At 57.9% G+C, this 19136-nt stretch overlaps 1 protein-coding gene across 6 annotated transcripts in view; it reads right to left on the reverse strand.

Annotated features, from left to right (window-relative positions):
* The window catches only part of PLEC (plectin), a gene marked incomplete at its 5' end in the record, with an annotated part of 181230 nt that overhangs the window by 113341 nt on the left and 48753 nt on the right, over positions 1 to 19136 (reverse strand). For 4 of the 6 annotated variants that reach the window (XM_084621764.1, XM_084621763.1, XM_084621756.1 and 1 more), the window contains one exon: positions 18479 to 18674. In XM_084621764.1, the coding sequence (XP_084477890.1) occupies positions 18479 to 18674 (196 nt within the window). Of the gene's footprint in view, positions 1 to 76; positions 183 to 18478; positions 18675 to 19136 lie in introns of those variants that run through there. The other 2 variants (XM_084621760.1, XM_084621757.1) reach the window with 1 other exon arrangement.

The raw sequence follows: 19136 nt of genomic DNA on the forward strand, positions 1-19136 counted from the left end.
CCTCGGAGCAGGAGCCCCAGCCCACCAGCCCTGTCTGGAGTGCCATGGGGCCAGCCGGGGGGGGCAGGGCTGGTACCTTTGTATCTCTCCCGCACCTCCTCATAGGCTTGGATAAAGTCCTTCTCCTCCGGGTTGGGGGGCAGGCTGCTGAGGCTGAAAGCAGCCATGGGTCAGCGCAGTGGAGAGCTCCGGGTGTCTCTCATGGGTGCCGAGGCAGGGGCTGGGGCTGGCAGGCAGCAGGCATGGACCGTGAGAGCGCAGCCCAGCCCAGCTGCTGGAATGACATTCCAGCCGGCCTGGCCCTACCCCTTAAAGGAACAGCCGCCCTCGGCTCCAGGGGCTGGGAGGAGACGGCCCACGGGGGCTGCCCCCGCGGGGCAAAGGCAGGATAAAGGGGGTGCTGAGCCCCATTCGCCCTGGCTCGGCACCCACCGTACAGTGCTGCAAGGAGGGAGCAGGGCCTAGCCCCATATCACTCGGAAGGAGGGGCACAAGCCAGGGCTCCCCATACTCACCTCTGACCCACTTCACCACTCCAGGGAGTGGAGAGACATCCAGCCAGCCCTGCCCCCAAGCCCAGCAAGCCGGGGACATCCCAGGCAGAGTCTGATGGGGAATTATTCCCCTGCCCCAGGCAGGCTAGGACCCACGGCCCTTCCAGAGCACCCACAGCCGTGAGCTGGCCTAGTGACCGCTGACCAGCCATGGGATGCAGCCAGCTCGGGGGTGCGGCGCGGCAGCCCTGGTTAATGGCACAGGGCGCCGGGCAGCTCAGCCAGATGACTGATGCAGCAGAAGGGAATTGGGGGCAGGCCAGTCACAGACACGGCGCTGGCGAGAACAAAAGACGCAGCCCAGCGTCCTGGCACCGGAACACGGGCCTCTTGGGGCTCGGGGCAGCGCAGGCTGGCGGGTCCCCCGCCCGGCGCCGGCTTGGTGGCAGTGAGCTGGAGATGCAGGAGCCTGCAGAACAGAGCTCCCGGCGTGGCTAATGGCAGCCCCAGAGCACCCGCGGCTGAGCACGGGGGGGACAGAAACCCACCTCGGGGCCAATTGCTCGGCCTCAGCTGCTCAGTGCCTGTCTGTGCATCCGGCTCGCAGCCTGTTTTCGAACGTCTGTCTGTCCCCCCGCCCCATTTCCTCCTAGGGAGGATGGCAACTCCACTTTGCTCCCCAGACCCCCGCAGCCTGCATCCCCCCAAGGAGCCAGGGCCCTTCACCTGCAGCTCCCACCATGGCTCCCCAGACCCCGCGGCTCTACCAGGGTAGCTGGAAATGCCTTTGCTCCCGCACCCCAGCCAGGCCGAATCCTGTGGCCGTGAATCCACTTGCATGGCCCTTTCCCCGAGCTCGCTGACCCTGGCTGGCTGCACACGCAGAGCGCAAGGCTCCTGCAGGCCCGGCTCGGCAGCAGAAGGGACCGTGTCCTTTTATCACATGGCTCATTCACCCCAGGCTTGTCCCGGCCTGGGCCCGGGCCCAGGGGCAGCCAAGAGACCCCGGGGTCTTTGTAAAACTCCGTCTCTGAACTCAAGCCCTGCCATATTTCCAGCTGCCCCCTCCCCTGTGCTCAGATTTCCCCCCATCCACACGGCAGGGCCTGGTACCCCCACTCCCCTGCACGGAGGCCACTGGCTGGGAAGCAGTCTCTGCTTTGCTCGGCTCCTGGGCCAAGGGCTGCATGCGCAGGCCTCGCTGCCACGGCACGTGGGCACACAGGGCTCGTGGCACCAGCCACAGCACGCCAGGGCAACGTGCGGCCCCGATGCACGGGCAGAACCCTGCAGGTACCCGCGCCCTGCCCCAGGTGTGCAAGGGACACGGCCGGCGAGGGCACAGAGCTGGCAGCGATGCACAGGCTCTGCAGTGAGGTGCATGCATCTGGCCGAGCCCCCACACCCCAGGATGGGATTTGCAGGGTAACTCGGCTGCTATTCTGAGCTCTCAGCCCTGCATTTGGCTCCAAGACCGCATCTCATTTGCAGCTGCTCCCAAGTCAGGCAAGCGGGAGGCCGGCGGGCCAGGTGCCCATGCCTGGGTGCTGCCCTGTTCCAGGAAGGCTGGTGAGTCACTGGGAGAACAAGGGGGAGGCGGGAGCCACATACGGGAGGAGGGGGCATCAGCCCTAAATTTAGCCGCCCAAAGCCCCGGGTAATCCAATCTGGTGCGAAGGGCTCAGCGGGAGGGAGGGCAGAGCCCGGCGCCCGACAGAAATAGTGCGGAGGGTGTCCATTCACCGCCAGGGACATGCCGGCCATTGCCCACAGGCACAGCCCACGGCGGGCACTCCTCAAGGGCAGGGGGGCTCCTGCAGCTTGGGGGGGCTCCGCCAGGGCCACGCTTCCCAGCGCTCCTCCACGGCACCATCTCTACGGATCAGGGTGGGGTGCGGACAGGTCGGAGCTGGCGGGGACCAAGCTCTCGCCTGGCACCGCAGGGACGGGAGAAGGGAGCTGCAGCCACGCAGAGTCCGTGTCAACCCTGGGGAATCCCTCACTGCAGCGTTGCTGTGCTGGGCCCTGAGCTGGCTCCGTCCCTCGCCCTCGCTGCTATCACGCCCCGCCCTGCCCCCCACGGTGCCCGTCCCCATCCCCGTCCCTCGCCCTCGCTGCTATCACGCCCCGCCCCGCCCCCCACGGTGCCCGTCCCCATCCCCGTCCCCCGCCCTCGCTGCTATCACGCCCCGCCCCGCCCCCCACGGTGCCCGTCCCCATCCCCGTCCCTCGCCCTCGCTGCTATCACGCCCCGCCCCGCCCCCCACGGTGCCCGTCCCCATCCCCGTCCCCCGCCCTCGCTGCTATCACGCCCCGCCCCGCCCCCCACGGTGCCCGTCCCCATCCCCGTCCCCCGCCCTCGCTGCTATCACGCCCCGCCCCGCCCCCCACGGTGCCCGTCCCCATCCCCGTCCCCCGCCCTCGCTGCTATCACGCCCCGCCCCGCCCCCCACGGTGCCCGTCCCCATCCCCGTCCCCCGCCTTCGCTGCTATCACGCCCCGCCCCGCCCCCCACGGTGCCCATCCCCATCCCCGTCCCCCGCCCTCGCTGCTATCACGCCCCGCCCCGCCCCCCACGGTGCCCGTCCCCATCCCCGTCCCTCGCCCTCGCTGCTATCACGCCCCGCCCCGCCCCCCATGGTGCCCGTCCCCATCCCCGTCCCCTGCCTCCCAGCACACTCCACAACCCACCCCCACACGCCGCCCCGCCCCCCCACCTCAGCACAGACCCCACAACCCACCCACCCCCCCACGCCACCTCGCCCCTGCCCCTCAGCACAGACCCCGACGGCACACCCCACAACCCACCCCCTCACGCCGCCCCACCTCGCCCCCGCCCTTCAGCACAGACCCCCACGGCACACCCCACAACCCACCCCCACACGCCGCCCCACCTCGCCCCCGCCCTTCAGCACAGACCCCCACGGCACACCCCACAACCCACCCCCTCACGCCGCCCCACCTCGCCCCCGCCCTACAGCACAGACCCCCACGGCACACCCCACAACCCACCCCCTCACGCCGCCCCACCTCGCCCCCGCCCTTCAGCACAGACCCCCACGGCACACCCCACAACCCACCCCCACACGCCGCCCCGCCCCCCCACCTCGCCCCCGCCCCTCAGCACAGACCTCCACACTGCCCTGCCCCCCCATCTCACCCCCGCCCCTCAGCACAGACCTCCACGGCACACCCCACAACCCACCCCCTCACGCCGCCCCACCTCGCCCCCGCCCTTCAGCACAGACCCCCACGGCACACCCCACAACCCACCCCCTCACGCCGCCCCACCTCGCCCCCGCCCTTCAGCACAGACCCCCACGGCACACCCCACAACCCACCCCCACACGCCGCCCCGCCCCCCCACCTCGCCCCCACCCTCAGCAGTAGGCTGCAGGGGGTCGGCGTGCCCCCGGAGGGGGGGGGCAGTCGGGGGGCTCTGTACACTGAGCGGTTGGGCTGACTTGTTCCCACTGCCTGTCTTTGTCCTGAATTTAGCAGCTACGACCCCAGTGTAGTGCGGCCTGTCCCCAGAGCCCCCGAGTGCACCTCTCAGCCATGCCAGGCGCTGGCCAGGCTGCATGGGCATCAGGGTGCCACACCTTCACGAAGTCAGACGGTTCTTAATGTTTCCTCTGAATACTGTAGGGGTGCCTCAGTTTCCCCTATAAAAAGAACAGGAGTACTTGTGGCACCTTAGAGACTAACAAAATTATTCGAGCATAAGCTTTCCTGGGTTACAGCTCACTGCATCGGATGCATAGAATGGAACATAGAGTAAGAAGATAAATATATATACATACAGAGAACGAGGAAGTTGCCATACAAACTGTGAGAGGCTAAAAGAAAAGGAGGACTTGTGGCACCTTAGAGACTAACCAATTTATTTGAGCAGAAGCTTTCGTGAGCTACAGCTCACTTCATCGGATGCATACCGTGGAAACTGCAGCAGACTTTATATATACACAGAGACCATGAAACAATACCTCCTCCCACCCCACTGTCCTGCTGGTAATAGCTTATCTAAAGTGATCATCAGGTGGGCCATTTCCAGCACAAATCCAGGTGCTCAAATAAATTGGTTAGTCTCTAAGGTGCCACAAGTCCTCCTGTTCTTTTTGCGAATACAGACTAACACGGCTGTTACTCTGAAACCTGTAAGAGGCTAATTAATTAAGATGAGCTATTATCAGCAGGAAAAAAAAACTTTTGTAGTGATAATCAAGCTGGCCCATTTAGACAGTTGACAAGAAGGTGTGAGGATACTTAACATGGGGAAATAGAGTCAACATGTGTAATGACCCAGCCACCCCCAGTCTCTATTCAAACCCAAGATAATGGGATCTAGTTTGCATATAATTCAAGCTCAGCGGTTTCTCCTTGGAGTCTGTTTTTGAAGCTTTTCTGTTGCAAAGTTGCCACCTTTAAGTCTTTTACTGAGTGGCCAGAGAGGTTGAAGTGTTCTCCTCCTGGTTTTTGAATGTTATGACTCCTGATGTCAGATTTGTCCCCATTTATTCTTTTACGTAGAGACTGTCCAGTTTGGCCAATGTACATGGCAGAGGGGCATTGCTGGCACATGATGGCATAGATCACATTGGTGGATGTGCAGGTGAACAAGCCCCGGATGGTGTGGCTAATGTGATTAGGTCCTATGATGACAGATTTCAGGGTAGCAGCCGTGTTAGTCTGTATCCGCAAAAAGAAAAGGAGGACTTGTGGCACCTTAGAGACTAACAAATTTATTTAAGCATCAGCTTTCGTGAGCTACAGCCCACTTCATCGGATGCATTCAGTGGAAAATACAGTGGGGAGATTTATATACATAGAGAACATGAAACAAGGGGTGTTACCATACACACTGTAACCAGAGTGATCACTTAAAGTGAGCTATTACCAGCTGGAGCGCAGGGGGGGAAGAGACCTTTCGTAGTGCTAATCAAGGTGGGCCATTTCCAGCAGTTGACAAGATGGTGTCACTTGAATAAATACGTGGACAGAGTTGGCATCGGGCTTTGTTGCAAGGATAGGTTCCTGGGTAAGTTTTTTTCTTGTGTGGTTGCTGGAGAGTATTTGCTTCAGGTTGGAGGGATGTCTGTAAGCGAGGACTGCCCTGTCTCCCACGATCTGTGAGAGTGAGGGATCATTTTTCAGGATAGGTTGTAAATCTTTGATGATGCGCTGGAGAGGTTTTAGTTGGGGGCTGAAGGTGACGGCTAGTGGCGTTCTGTTATTTTCTTTGTTGGGCCTGACCTGTAGTAGGTGACTTCTGGGTACTCTTCTGGCTCTGATAATCTGATTCTTCACTTCAACAGGTGGGTATTGTAGTTGTAAGAACGCTTGACAGAGATCTTGTAGGTGTTTGTCTCTGTCTGAGGGGTTGGAGCAAATGCAGTTGTATCATAGAGCTTGGCTGTAGACAATGGACCGTGTGGTGTGGTCAGGGTGAAAGCTGGAGGCATGCAGGTAGGAATAGCGGTCAGTAGGTTTCCGGCATAGGGTGGTGTTTATGTGACCATCGCTTATTAGCACCGTAGTGTCCAGGAAGTGGATCTCTTGTGTGGACTGGTCCAGGCTGAGGTTGATGGTGGGATGGAAATTGTTGAAATCATGGTGGAATTCCTCAAGGGCTTCTTTTCCGTGGGTCCAGATGATGAAGATGTCATCAATATAGCGCAAGTAGAGTAGGGGCATTAGGGGACGAGAGCTGAGGAAGCGTTGTTCTAAGTCAGCCACAAAAATGTTGGCATATTGTGGGGCCCTGTGGGAACCCATAGCAGTGCCGCTGATCTGAAGGTATACATTGTCCCCAAATGTAAAATAGTTATGGGTAAGGATCAAGTCACAAAGTTCAGCCACCAGGTTAGCCGTGACATTATCGGGGATAGTGTTCTTGACAGCTCGTAGTCCATCTTTGTGTGGAATGTTGGTGCAGAGGGCTTCTACATCCATAGTAGCCAGGATGGTGTTATCAGGAAGATCACCAATGGACTGAAGTTTCCTCAGGAAGTCAGTGGTGTCTCGAAGGTAGCTGGGAGTGCTGGTAGCGTAGGGCCTGAGGAGGGAGTCTACATAGCCAGACAATCCTGCTGTCAGGGTGCCAATGCCTGAGATGATGGGGCGCCCAGGATTTCCAGGTTTATGGATCTTGGGTAGCAGACAGAATACCCCAGGTCGGGGTTCCAGGGGTGTGTCTGTGCGGATTTGATCTTGTGCTTTTTCGGGGAGTTTCTTGAGCAAATGCTGTAGTTTCTTTTGGTAACCCTCAGTGGGATCAGAGGGTAATGGCTTGTAGAAAGTGGTGTTGGAGAGCTGCCGAGCAGCCTCTTGTTCATATTCCGACCTATTCATGACAACAACAGCACCTCCTTTGTCAGCCTTTTTGATTATGATGTCAGAGTTGTTTCTGAGGCTGCGGATGGCATTGTGTTCTGCACGGGTGAGGTTATGGGGTAAGTGATGCTGCTTTTCCACAATTTCAGCCCGTGCACGTCGGCGGAAGCACTCTATGTAGAAGTCCACTCTGTTGTTTCGACCTTCAGGAGGAGTCCACCCAGAATCCTTCTTTTTGTAGTCTTGGTAGGAAGGATTCTGTGGGTTAGTAAGTTGTTCAGAGTTGTGCTGGAAATATTCTTTGAGTCGAAGACATTGAAAGTAGGATTCTAGGTCACCACAGAACTGTATCACGTTCGTGGGCCTGGAGGGACAAAAGGAGAGGCCCCAACTCTTCTGCCGGGCTAAGTGTATAGCTGGAAAGATTAACAGTATTGCTGGGTGGGTTAAGGGAGCTATTGCTGTGGCCCCTTGTGGCATGCAGTAGTTTAGATAGTTTAGTGTCCTTTTTCCTTTGCAGAGAAGCAAAGTGTGCGTTGTAAATGGCTTGTCTAGTTTTTGTAAAATCTATCCACGAGGAAGTTTGCGTGGAAGGTTGGTTTTTATGAGAGTATCCAGTTTTGAGAGCTCATTCTTAATCTTTCCCTGTTTGCTGTAGAGGATGTTGATCAGGTGGTTCCACCCGTAGGAGAACACTTCAACCTCTCTGGCCACTCAGTACAAGATTTAAGGGTGGCAATTTTGCAACAGAAAAGCTTCAAAAACAGACTCCAAGGAGAAACTGCTGAGCTTGAATTAATATGCAAACTAGATACCATTAACTTGGGTCCTGAATAGAGACTGGGAGTGGCTGGGTTATTACACATATTGACTATTTCCCCATATTAAGTATCCTCACACCTTCTTGTCAACTTTCTAAATGGGCCATCTTGATTATCACTACAAAAGTTTTTTTTTCTCCTGCTGATAATAGCTCGTCTTAACTAATTAGCCTCTCACAGTTGGTATGGCAACTTCCCCCTTCTCTGTAGGTGTATATCAATCCTCTTACTCTATGTTCCATTCTATGCATCCAATGAAGTGGGCTGTAACCAACGAAAGCTTACGCTCTAATAAATTTGTTAGACTCTAAGGTGCCACAAGGACTCCTTTTTGCGAATACAGACTAACACGACTGCTACTCTGAAACTTGTCAGTTTCCCATAGGCATTTCTTAAGTCTCTAGGTGGTAGGATAAGGGGGTGTGATTGTTGCAGAGCAAAGGGCCAGGGTACATAAATGGCTGATACTCTGTCTCCTGGCAACTGATGGCCTGGGCCTTTCCGCCCTGCAAGGTGAGAGCTAAGGAATCAGGTGCCCTCCTGGCCCGGAAAAGGGACAAAGCCCGGAGGAGGAGGGGCTGGAGAGAGTTTCAGTTTGGGGGCTGGCTGGGACATTGAGTGAAGGGCAGACATGGTTGTCTGGCTCACTGCCCCCCAAAATGGACCCAGCTGGGGGGTCCTGTTCTCTGTACCTACAAGCTCTGTGTTAGACCATGTTCCTGTCATCTAATAAACCTTCTGTTTTACTGGCTGGCTGAGTGTCACGTCTGACTGTGAAGTTGCAGGGCAGGACACTCTGGCTTCCCCAGGAACCTGCCTGGGTGGACTCGCTGTGGGAAGCAGACCAAGGGGCAGAGGATGCTGAAGGCTCTGAGGTCAGACCCAGGAAGGTGGAAGCTGTGTGAGCTTCTTGCCCCGAAGACAGTCTGCTGACAGAGGAGACTCCCACAGAGTCCTGCCTGGCTTCATGGGGAGCAGTTCCAGAGCATCGCCCAGGGACTGCGTGACAACTGGTGGCAGCGGTGGGATGTACTGCACCCCGTGGATGGTGCTTCCTGCAGTAAGTGACTGGGGAGCAGTAACACGAAGGGAGATTGCCGAGGACCAGGCCTGCTGAAGGCTCAGAGAGGAGCTGTTTCGGGGGGGCAGTTAACCCCTGGGAGTGTATGACTAGCGAGAAGGACTTTTGCAGTAACAGTGTCCCCCGGGGGATTGCAGCGAGCGGTCCAAGGGGCGGAGGAGTCTGCGGCTCGACTCTGGCAAAGAGGTGGTGACCTCGAGAAGGGCTGGCAGACGAGGGGATCTCCCTGAAAACCGTGGGGAGCTGAGAGCACACAGGCCTGTGAGTCCATATCAACTTGGGAAGAGCGGAGTGATGGCCTGTCACCGTCTCCTTAAGGAGGACATTGTAACCCTGTGCAGAAAGAGAGGGTTGAGCATTGGAAAGTTCACCAAAGCAGAGTTCATCGTGCAGCTGGAGGAGGATGACCGCTCTAAGGAACAGATTCCTGACCCCAAATGGGGCTATAGCAGGATCTGGGAGCAGCTGGAGTGGTAGCCAGGCATCCCCAAGACTCCTGTCCCCGGCCAGACGAGGGTCTTCACGATCGGGTGCCCCATCGGGGGATCGGAGACGGATGGGATTGGAGCTGAGTCTGAGAGAGCAAGAGGACTGAGAGAGACAGCGAGAGCCCGAGAAAGAGCTGCAGAAGCAGCAGCAGCATGAACTGGCAGTGGGGGAGTGGAGAGGCCTAGGGGACCTCCCAGGGGTCAGTGGGGATAGACCCCGGGGGGCCAGTTCCGCAGGGAACCTCGAGACTAAATTGCTGCCCCTGGTTAAGGGGGGGGGGGATGTGGATGCCACCTCACTGCCTTTGAGCAGGCTGGCAATTTGACCCAGGGGGACCCTGCGGAAAAGCCCGTGTCTAGCTCCCTTGCTGGGTCCCAAGGCCATAGACTCCGTCAGCCAGATGGGTGGGGAGGTGGACAGGCTCCCACTCCTGACCCCAACCTATATGTCTGTGTGGAGTTTCCTGAGGCCAGGCCCCTCGGACCTCCAGTGGGAGCTGAAGGTGATGGTCAATGGGGAGACATTCCTGGGGCAGTGAGACCATGGGACAGAGAGAACTGTTGTCAGGCCCTGGGTGATGCAGCCCTACCAGATGCTGAGGGACTGGGTGAGCTCAGTGAAAGTCCCAGGGGTGAAGCCCCTCGCCCTGCCTGTGGCCCAGATCCCTGTGCAGACCCAGGAGGGGTGGGGCTGACTGGTCATTGGGGTTCTCCAGGATATCAGCTGCGAGACCCTGTTGTGGGGTGACTGTCTCTCTTTGGGACAGGATCCAGGCCCTGTTCCTGTAACAGCCAAGGGTTTGAATTTGAATCCAGGGAACCAATCGGCTGAGATGGAAATGGTCACTTAAAATGCAGATGGGGGAGTGGGGGAGAAGCTGCTACGCTTAGGATACCTTCCTGCCTGTAACCAGAGCCCTGGGGTTGCGTGGGACAAAGAGATGTTCCCTGGCGGAGAGGGGGCTCTCGCTGGCTCTGATGCTGTAAGGAGAGCAGTGAGCTCGCTGCCTGTCCCCACTGGGACTGCAAGGGCAGTGCTGAGCAAGTGGGGAGCTGAGACCCCAGCTGAGTGGGGGGACACACAGGCAGGACAGGTCGGCTGCCAACCAGGTTTGCCTTGTCCAGAGGCGCTGCTGGGAAGTGATCCCACGGCAGGGAGGGAGCGACCAGGGACAGGGCTCAGCAGGGCTGTGACCCCAGGCCCAGCTAGCGAGCGGGAACAGGTCCCACTCCCTTCCCCAGCAGCTGAATTCGAGACAGAGCTGCAGAGCTGCAGAGGTGTCGTGCCTGGGCCACAAGGTGGGGAGCGGCTGTCCAAGCCCAGAGCTGGCCAAGATCAAGATGGGGGCTCTTAATCAAGAGAGCTCAAATCACAGCCCTCCGAACTGGAGCGCTGGGAGAAGACCCGATCCCAGTTTGAATCCCAGGAGTTTTGGAGTGGAAAAAGGGCACGGGCCGCATAAACCTTCCCACATGCTGCCAGCAAGTGCCATCAAGCACACCCGACCCAAAGAAGGGCGTAAAACTGGAAGGGCCTGGTGTAACTCCCACCAAGGAATGGGAGAGATGATGGGGCATCCATGGGAACGTGGGTGGGTTTGAACTTATGCAGGTCACCAGCTAAAATGACCTTGCTCAGTTCAGTCTCAAAGGGCAGAGAGATGTGACGAAGTGGGACTGTTCTTAATGTTTCCTCTGAATACTGTAGGGGTGCCTCAGTTTCCCCTATGCATTTCGTAAGTCTCTAGGGGGTGGGATAAGGGGGTGTAATTGTTGCAGAGCAAAGGACCAGTGTACATAAATGGCCAACACTCTGTCTCCTGGCAACTGATGGCCTGGGCCCTTCCCCCCTGCAAGCCCAGAGGGCAAGGGGCTGGAGAGAGTTTCAATTGGGGCTGGCTGGGGACGTGGAGTGAAGGGCAGACAGGGTTGTCTGGCTCACTGCCCCCCAAAATGGGCCCGGCTGAGGGGTCCTGGTCTCTGTACCTACAGGCTCTGTGTTAGACCATGTTCCTGTCGTCTAATAAACCTTCTGTTTTACTGGCTGGCTGAGAGTCACGTCTGTCTGTGAAGTTGGGGGGCAGGACCCCTCTGGCTTCCTCAGGACTCCGCCTGGGTGGACTCGCTGTGGGAAGCGCACGGAGGGGCAGAGGAGGCTGAATGCTCCGAGGTCAGACCCAGGAAGGTGGAAGCTGTGTGAGCTGTGTGTCCTGCAGACAGGCTGCTCCCAGAAAGGAGACTGCCCCAGAATCCTGCCTGGCTTCATGGGGAGCAGTTCCAGAGCATCGCCTGGGGACGCCGGGACAGTGGTGTCAACGCATGACGGGGAGTCAGGGCCCTGCACCCCCACTTCCTGCAATTCACCGTGACTCTCAGCCAGCCAGTAGAGCAGAAAGTTTATTAGAGACGACAGGAACACAATCCAGACCAGAGCTTGCAGGCATAAACAGGATCCTTAGTCAGCACAGTCTCCTCCTCTGGGCTTTGTCCCTTTCCCATGCCAGGAGGTCACCTGATCCCTTTGTTCTCCAACCCTTTAGCTCTCACCTTGCAGGGGGGAAGGGCCCAGGCCATCAGTGGCCAGGAAACAGGGTGTCTGGCCATTCTCTGTGTCCAGACCCCTGCACACACCTGCCCTCTAGGGCTCTGCAATGATCATACACCCTTACCCCACCCCCTAGATACTTAAGAACTGCCTAGGGGAAACTGAGGCATTATTCAGAGGAAACATTAAGAACAGTCCCACTTCGTCACATCTCTCCCCCCTTCGAGATTGAACTGAGCGGGGTCACTTTAGCTGGTGACCTGGGGAAGTTCGAAGCCACCAACATTCCCATGGATGCCCCAGCATCTCTCCCATTCCTTGGTGGGAGTTACACCAGGCCCTTCCACTTCACGCCCTCCCTTAGGTCGGGGGTGGTCGATAGCACTCGCAGGCCGCATGTGGGAAGATTTATGCAGCCTGTGCCCTTTGGCCACCCCCAAAACCCCAGGGGGTCAAACTGGGATTGGGTCTTTCCCCCAACAAGCTGGCCAAACACAGCCACTTGGTTATAGGATTGTTTAACTTTCTTAACAGCTTTCACTCCATCTGAGACCTTCTCAAAGCTATCCTCACTGGATCTTTCCACAGGAAAGTCAGTGGATCCATTCACAACAGAAAATTTCTGGCTGTTAGGAACTGAAACTTTCTTGATTAATTTCAGAGTAACAGCCGTGTTAGTCTGTATTCGCAAAAAGAAAAGGAGGACTTGTGGCACCTTAGAGACTAACCAATTTATTTGAGCATGAGCTTTCGTGAGCTACAGCTCACTTCATCGGATGCATACCGTGGAAACTGCAGCAGACTTTATATACACACAGAGAATATGAAACAATACCTCCTCCCACCCCACTGTCCTGCTGGTAATAGCTTATCTAAAGTGATCATCAGGTGGGCCATTTCCAGCACAAATCCAGGTTTTCTCACCCTCCGCCCCCCCCCCCCAACTCACTCTCCTGCTGGTAATAGCCCATCCAAAGTGACCACTCTCTTTAAAATGTGTATGATAATCAAGTTGGGCCATTTCCAGCACAAATCCAGGTTTTCTCACCCCCCCACCCCCCTCCAAAAACCACACACACAAACTCACTCTCCTGCTGGTAATAGCTCATCCAAAGCGACCACTCTCTCTACAATTAAGAACAGTCCCACTTTGTCACACCTGGCCTGGGGGCCCTCTGATCTGGTCACTGGGCTCTGCCCATCCTGGTCTGAAAGGAGCCCACACCCCGGGGGACGACTCCCAGTCCCCATCCCGGTGCCCCGAAACCTGAGCTGTTGCCATGCTGTCTGTGTCTGACCCCCACCGGGCCTGGCACAGCTGGACACATGGGGGCTGGGGTCCCTCTGTCTTCCCCGTGTGTCCTCTGGCCTGGCACAGTGGGGCGTGATGGGGGCAGGGTAGGCCTGCCCTACGTCTCCCCCACCCCTGGCCTAGCACAGTGAGATGTGGCTCATGGGGCCACAGGGTCTGGAGGGAGGGGCTGTCTTCAGCACCCCACACAGCACCCTAGGGGAAAGCAGGGCCCGTCTCCAGCACCCCCACACCGGGCCCGGGGGAGAGCCCGTCTCCGGCACCCCCGCACCGGGCCCCAGCTGGGTGCTGGCTGGGGGTGACCGTGGCTGACGCCCGCGGGCCCCCGGCCCTACACTCATCGCTGAAGCACCCCGAGCTCTCGGGGCTGGGGCACGGTACCCAGCTGCGGGACAGGCCGGCCTCCCACACACCCACCAGCTGGCAGAGGCGGGCGCCGGGGCAGGGAGCCAGGACCCCGCACGGCCCCCACACCCCCTTTGCTCAGTGTCAGGGGGCCCCCTAATGGGAGCTGCTGTCACTGCAGGGAGACCCTGGGCAAACCCCAGCACAGGGCGGTGCGGGGCTGCCACCCTCCAGGCACCCCCAGGAGAGGCTTTCCCAGGGTGCCCGGTGCGGCGGGGGGGCTCTGCACAGGAGCCAGGGCCCCCCACTAGTCTCTGCGCGGCCCCCACAGCCTACCCTGCTGGGCCCCTCCCCAGATAGATGCACCCTCATGGGCGTCCCCCCACAGGGAACGCCAGCCGCCGGCTCCCTCCAGCTCTTCCCCCGGCTGGGCAGAGGGAGTCTCCACTCAGAGCATGTCCCTGGCTCCTTGGTTACAGGAGCGGCTGCAAGTCTGGCTCAGCCGGCTCCCCACAGCCCTGTGCCCCCTTGACCCGCCCCACAGCAACTGCCCAGTGAGCTCCAGCAGGGGAAGGGGGCGCAATCCCTGACAGAGCTGCACTCCCCGTGGGGAAGCTCCCGCCCCCCCAATACGCTGCCACCCCCGACAGTGCCCCTCAGTGCAGCGATGCCCCATGCTGCCATGGACGCACCCAGCCCCACCCATTCTCAATGCAGCTCCCCACCTCCCCAGAGCTGCCCCACTCCTGGTGCAGCATCGCCCCAACCCAGACCCCGCAACCCAGGGTGCTTTGCCATACACAACAGCAGCCCCCAGTAAGCTGCTGCTCCCCTGCAGGGTCCCAGGACTGTCTGCAGGGAGCGACTGCTCCAGGGAGCCCCGTTCCAGGGTCCGTTTCAGGGGTTTCTGTGCAGTGTGGGGGCCCTCTGCCCTACTGGAGACTCCCCCGTTCCAAAAGGATCTCACAAAACAGGGTGTCTGGGGGACAAAATGGCAGATGAAATTCAACATTGGTAAGTGCAAAATAATGCACTTTGGAAAACATCATCCCAACGAGACGTACACCATGATGGGGTCTCAGTGAGCTGTTCCCACTCAGGAAAGAGATCTTGGAGTCAGTATGGAGAGTTCCCTGAAAACATCTGCTCAATGGGCAGTGGCAGTCAAAAAAGCGAACACAATGTCGGGAATCATCAAGAAAGGGATAGAGAATAAGACAGAAAATATTCTATTGCCTCGATATAAATCCATGGTATGTCCACAGCTTGAATACTGCCTGCGGACGGGGTCGCCCCTGTGAGGATGCAGCAGGGAGGGGGGAGTGTTGACCTGGGAATGTGCCCTGGGGATGGGAGACCTGAGAGCCTGTCACCTGAGCCAGGAGGGGGAGGGGGAGGTAACACCTCTGCCCAGGAATGTGAACAGAGACTGCAGGAGGGGGCCTGCTGGGGTGGGGGGGGTTAGTTTCAGTTTGGGGCTGGGGGGAGGAACACAGGGAACCCCAGGGCTGGGGTCTAAGCTCCCTGCTCCCCTAGAAGGACTTGACTGAGGGGTCCTGGTTGTACCCACAAGCTCTGTTGTGGACTGTGTTCCTGTTGTCCGATAAACCTTCTGTTTTACTGGCTGGCTGAGAGTCTCAGTGAATCCCAGGAAGAGGGGTGCAGGGCCTGGACTCCCCCACACTCCGTGACAGCCCCATCTCAAAAAGGATCTACTAGACTTGGAAAAGGTTCGGAGAAGGGCAACAAAGATGATCAAGGGTGTGAAACAGCTTCTACACAAGGAGAGATTACAAAACCCGGGACTGCTCAGCTTAGAAAAGAGATGACTAAGCGGGGTAAGGCAGAGGACTATAAAATCATGACTGGGGTGGAGACAGTGACTAGAGAAGTTATTTAACCTTTCCCACAACACAAAAACACAGAGGTCACCTGATGAAATTAACAGGCAGCAGGTTTAATACAAAACAAGAGGAAATATTTTTTCAGCCAATGCACAGCTAACCTGGGGAACTCAATGCCATGGGATGTTGGAATGGCCAAGATGGTCAGGGATGATATCCCATGTTTGGGGCAACCCTCAACCTCTGACTGGCAGAAGCTGGGAGTTGAAAACAGGGGTGGGTGTCACGGAGCCACCGGACAATGCTCTGGAACTGCTCCCTACGAAGCCAGTCAGGACTCTGCAGAAGTCTCCTCTCTGGGAGCAGCCTGTCTTCAGGGCAAGAAGCTCACATAACTTCCACCTTCCTGGGTCTGACCTCGGAGCATTCAGCCTCCTCTGCCCCTCCATGCGCTTCCCACAGCGAGTCCGCCCAGGCGGGGTCCTGGGGAAGCCAGAGGGTCCTGCCCCCCAACTCCGCAGTCAGACGTGACTCTCAGCCAGCCAGTAACACAGAAGGTTTATTAGACAATAGGAAAACGGTCTAACACAGAGCTTGTAGGTGCAGAGAACAGGACCCAACACCTTCAGATGGCACCTTTGCAGAGGAGGGACCCAGGCCATCAGGAGACAGGGTGTCGGCCATTCTCTGTGCAGACACCATCACACCTGCCCTCTAGGGCTCTGCAACAGTCACACCCCCTTATCCCGCCACCTAGATACTGAAGAAAGGCATGGGGAAACTGAGGCACCCACACTGTATTCAGAGAAAACATTAAGAACATTCCTACTTCGTCACAGTGGGTCACTCCATAATTGCTCTGTTCTGTTAACTCCCCCAGAAGCTCTGATAGAGACTACTGCTGGAGACAGGGCTAGTTGGCCTGTTTTCTCACCCAGTACCAACGCTCTTATGTTCCCACAATATGGCCCGGACATTTATCGGTTCTGTTCATGGAGTTTAAGGCCAGAAGGGCCCACTGTGACCATCCGGTCTGACCCCGTGTCACACGGCGCAGAGCCCTGCCCCACAGGAGCTCCTGAAGGAGAGCGCGGAGACAAACAGCCCGTCTGGATTTGAACACTGCCGGTGTTGGAGACTCCCCCAGCACCCAGGGGACGTTGTTCCAGTGGTTAGTTACTCCCACTGTTAAAAACTAGGCCTTATTTCCTGCTTCGGCTTCCGGCCGTTGGATCATGTTCGACCTTCCTGTGCTAGCCTGAGTAGCCCGTTGTCAAATCTCTGTTCCTCACGCAGGCACTTTGGGACCAAGTCGCCCCGGGACCGGCTCCTTGTTAAGCTAAAGAGACGGAGCTCCCGGAGCTTCTCGCTCTAAGGCAGCTTTCTAACCCTTTAATCACCCTCGTAGCTCTTCTCTGACCCCTCCCCAATTTATCAGCGTCCTTCTTGAACCATGGGCACCAGAACCGGACCCAGCTTCCCAGCGGCGCTCGCCCCAGGGCCACAGACCGAGGTGAAATAACCTCTCTTCTCCTACTCGAGAGTCCCCTGTCTGTGCATCCCAGGATCGCATTAGCCCTTTGGCCCCAGCATCGCATACGGATCACATTCAGCTGATTCCCCACCCCACCTCAGCCCCCAATCCTTCTTCACAGCCACAACCCAGAGCCCCTCAGCCAGCGACTCCTGCTGCAAATCCGGGACACCCTGTCTGGATTTACAGTCTGCGAGCGATGGAGAATCCTCCATTCCAGAATCACAGAAACGTGGGGCTGAAGGGACCTTGAGAGAGCGTCACGTCCAGCCCCCCACACTGAGGCAGGGTCAAGTAACCCTAGACCAGCCCTGGCAGGTGTGTGTCCAGCCTGTTCTTAAAAACCATCAACGACGCAGGGACCCCACAACCTCCCTGGAACGCCTGCTCCAGAGCTTAATCCTGAGAGTGGGAAAGTAGTGGCCACAGAGAACAACTGATTCCCCTGAGTAAAAACATTGCCTTCTCTCTCTCCTGTCCTGGGCCCTCCACAGCTACAGCACCACCCTCACACGGAGAGCTCAGATGGGGTTTGTGACCCGCTAGAACCTCCACAGCCCGTTCAGCCGCTCTCCATCTGCCAGTTACTCCCCTGTTTGTAGCTGTGCATCTGGTTTTTCCTTCCTAGTACTTGGCACTTGTCGAAGGAATTTCATCTTGCTGATTTCAGACCAATTCTCCTATTTGTTAAAGTCTTTTTGAATCCTCCAAAATGCTCTTCACCCTCCCCGTGCGGCGTCACCTGCACATTGTAAAAGCCTAAACTTCCCTAGGTGAGCTGTTCCAGTGGCTAATTCCCCGCACTGACAGGACACTGCACCTTCCGGGTAGTCTGAATTTGCCTGGCTTCAACTTCCCAACATCAAATCTCGTTCTGCCTCTTACAGCCAGACTGAACAGCCGTCTGCCATCAGAAATCTCCTCCTCTGTAAGAGCTTGTAGACGTGCCCAAGTCACCTCCAAAACGTCTCGTGGATAAGCTAACTGGACGGAGCATCTTTAGTCTCTCCCTGGGAGGCCGGTGTTCCACACCTCACACTATCCTTCCCAATTTGCCAACGTCCTTGTTGAAGTGCCAACACCAGAACTGGGCCCAGTGCCCAAGGATGGGCTCACTAAAGCCACACGCAGGGGTCACGCCACCTCCGTGCGCTTCTCGACGGTTCCCTGGTTATACATCCCAGGATCACATTCATCTCATAGCCCCAGCATCGCGCAGGAGCCCCGGTTCAGCTGGTCCCCTGTCACGCCCCCTACATTCCAGCAGCCAGCCCCCAAGCTGACACCTGGGGCCCACGGTCTCTGTTCCCAGCCGTGTGACCTCGCGCTAGGACACGCCAGGCCCCCACGTGGGGGCCACGAAACCCGCCGATCCGGACTGTCCCCGTGTTCACCACACCACCCGCTTGGTGTGGGTGCAAATGTTACCAGCAGTGATTTTCTGTTTTCTCCCAGATGGTTGATAAAGAAACTGAACGGCGCCGGGCTGAGAGCAGATCCCAGGGGGACCCCACTAGAAACGCGGGTGACGGTCCCCCATTCACAATGGCTGCTGGTGATCTGCCAGTCAAGCTGCACTGTTCGCACAGCAGCTGTCTCTCACCACGTCCAGAGGGGCTACGACCCTCCGCCCAGAGCAAGCGCAATCCAGCCCTCCACTGGCGACACGAGCACACCCTACCTGCGATCCGGATCACGGCTCTCTCCGCCGGGTCCAGCACGGTGCCGCTGCCCGAGGACGACTTGGTTCTTTTGGTCCTCTGGTGCTTGGCCAGGTTCCACGGCAGAGTGTCCCCAGGGCTGGGGGAGCTGCTGCTACCGCTTGAACTCTCCTCCGCCATCCTAGGCTTCTCCTTCCTGCCAGCGGACATCAGCTCCTGCAGGGCAGGCGAGCGTCAGAGCCCAGATCCCCCGCCAGCTCTGCCCGGGCACAGCCTGCTGCAGGAGCCATGCAATGCCCCAGCGAGCCCAACGCACCCATGGACTCAGAGACACCCCACCACCCAGTCTGCCCATCTAACACACCAGCACAGCCTCTGTGCACACCCCCCGCCCGGTGTCTCCTACACCGGACCACCCAACACACAGTCTGCCCATCTGATACACTAGCCCAATCTGTGCACACCCGTCCGCCCACTGTCTCCTCCCCGCACCACCCAGTCTGCCCATCTAACACACCAGCACAGCCTCTGTGCACACCCACCCGCCCGGTGTCTCCTACACCGGACCACCCAACACACAGTCTGCCCATCTGATACACTAGCCCAATCTGTGCACACCCGTCCGCCCACTGTCTCCTCCCCGCACCACCCAGTCTGCCCATCTAACACACCAGCACA

Source organism: Lepidochelys olivacea, assembly GCF_965140295.1.
Source record: "Lepidochelys olivacea isolate rLepOli2 genome assembly, chromosome: 2".
Taxonomy (NCBI): domain Eukaryota; kingdom Metazoa; phylum Chordata; order Testudines; family Cheloniidae; genus Lepidochelys; species Lepidochelys olivacea.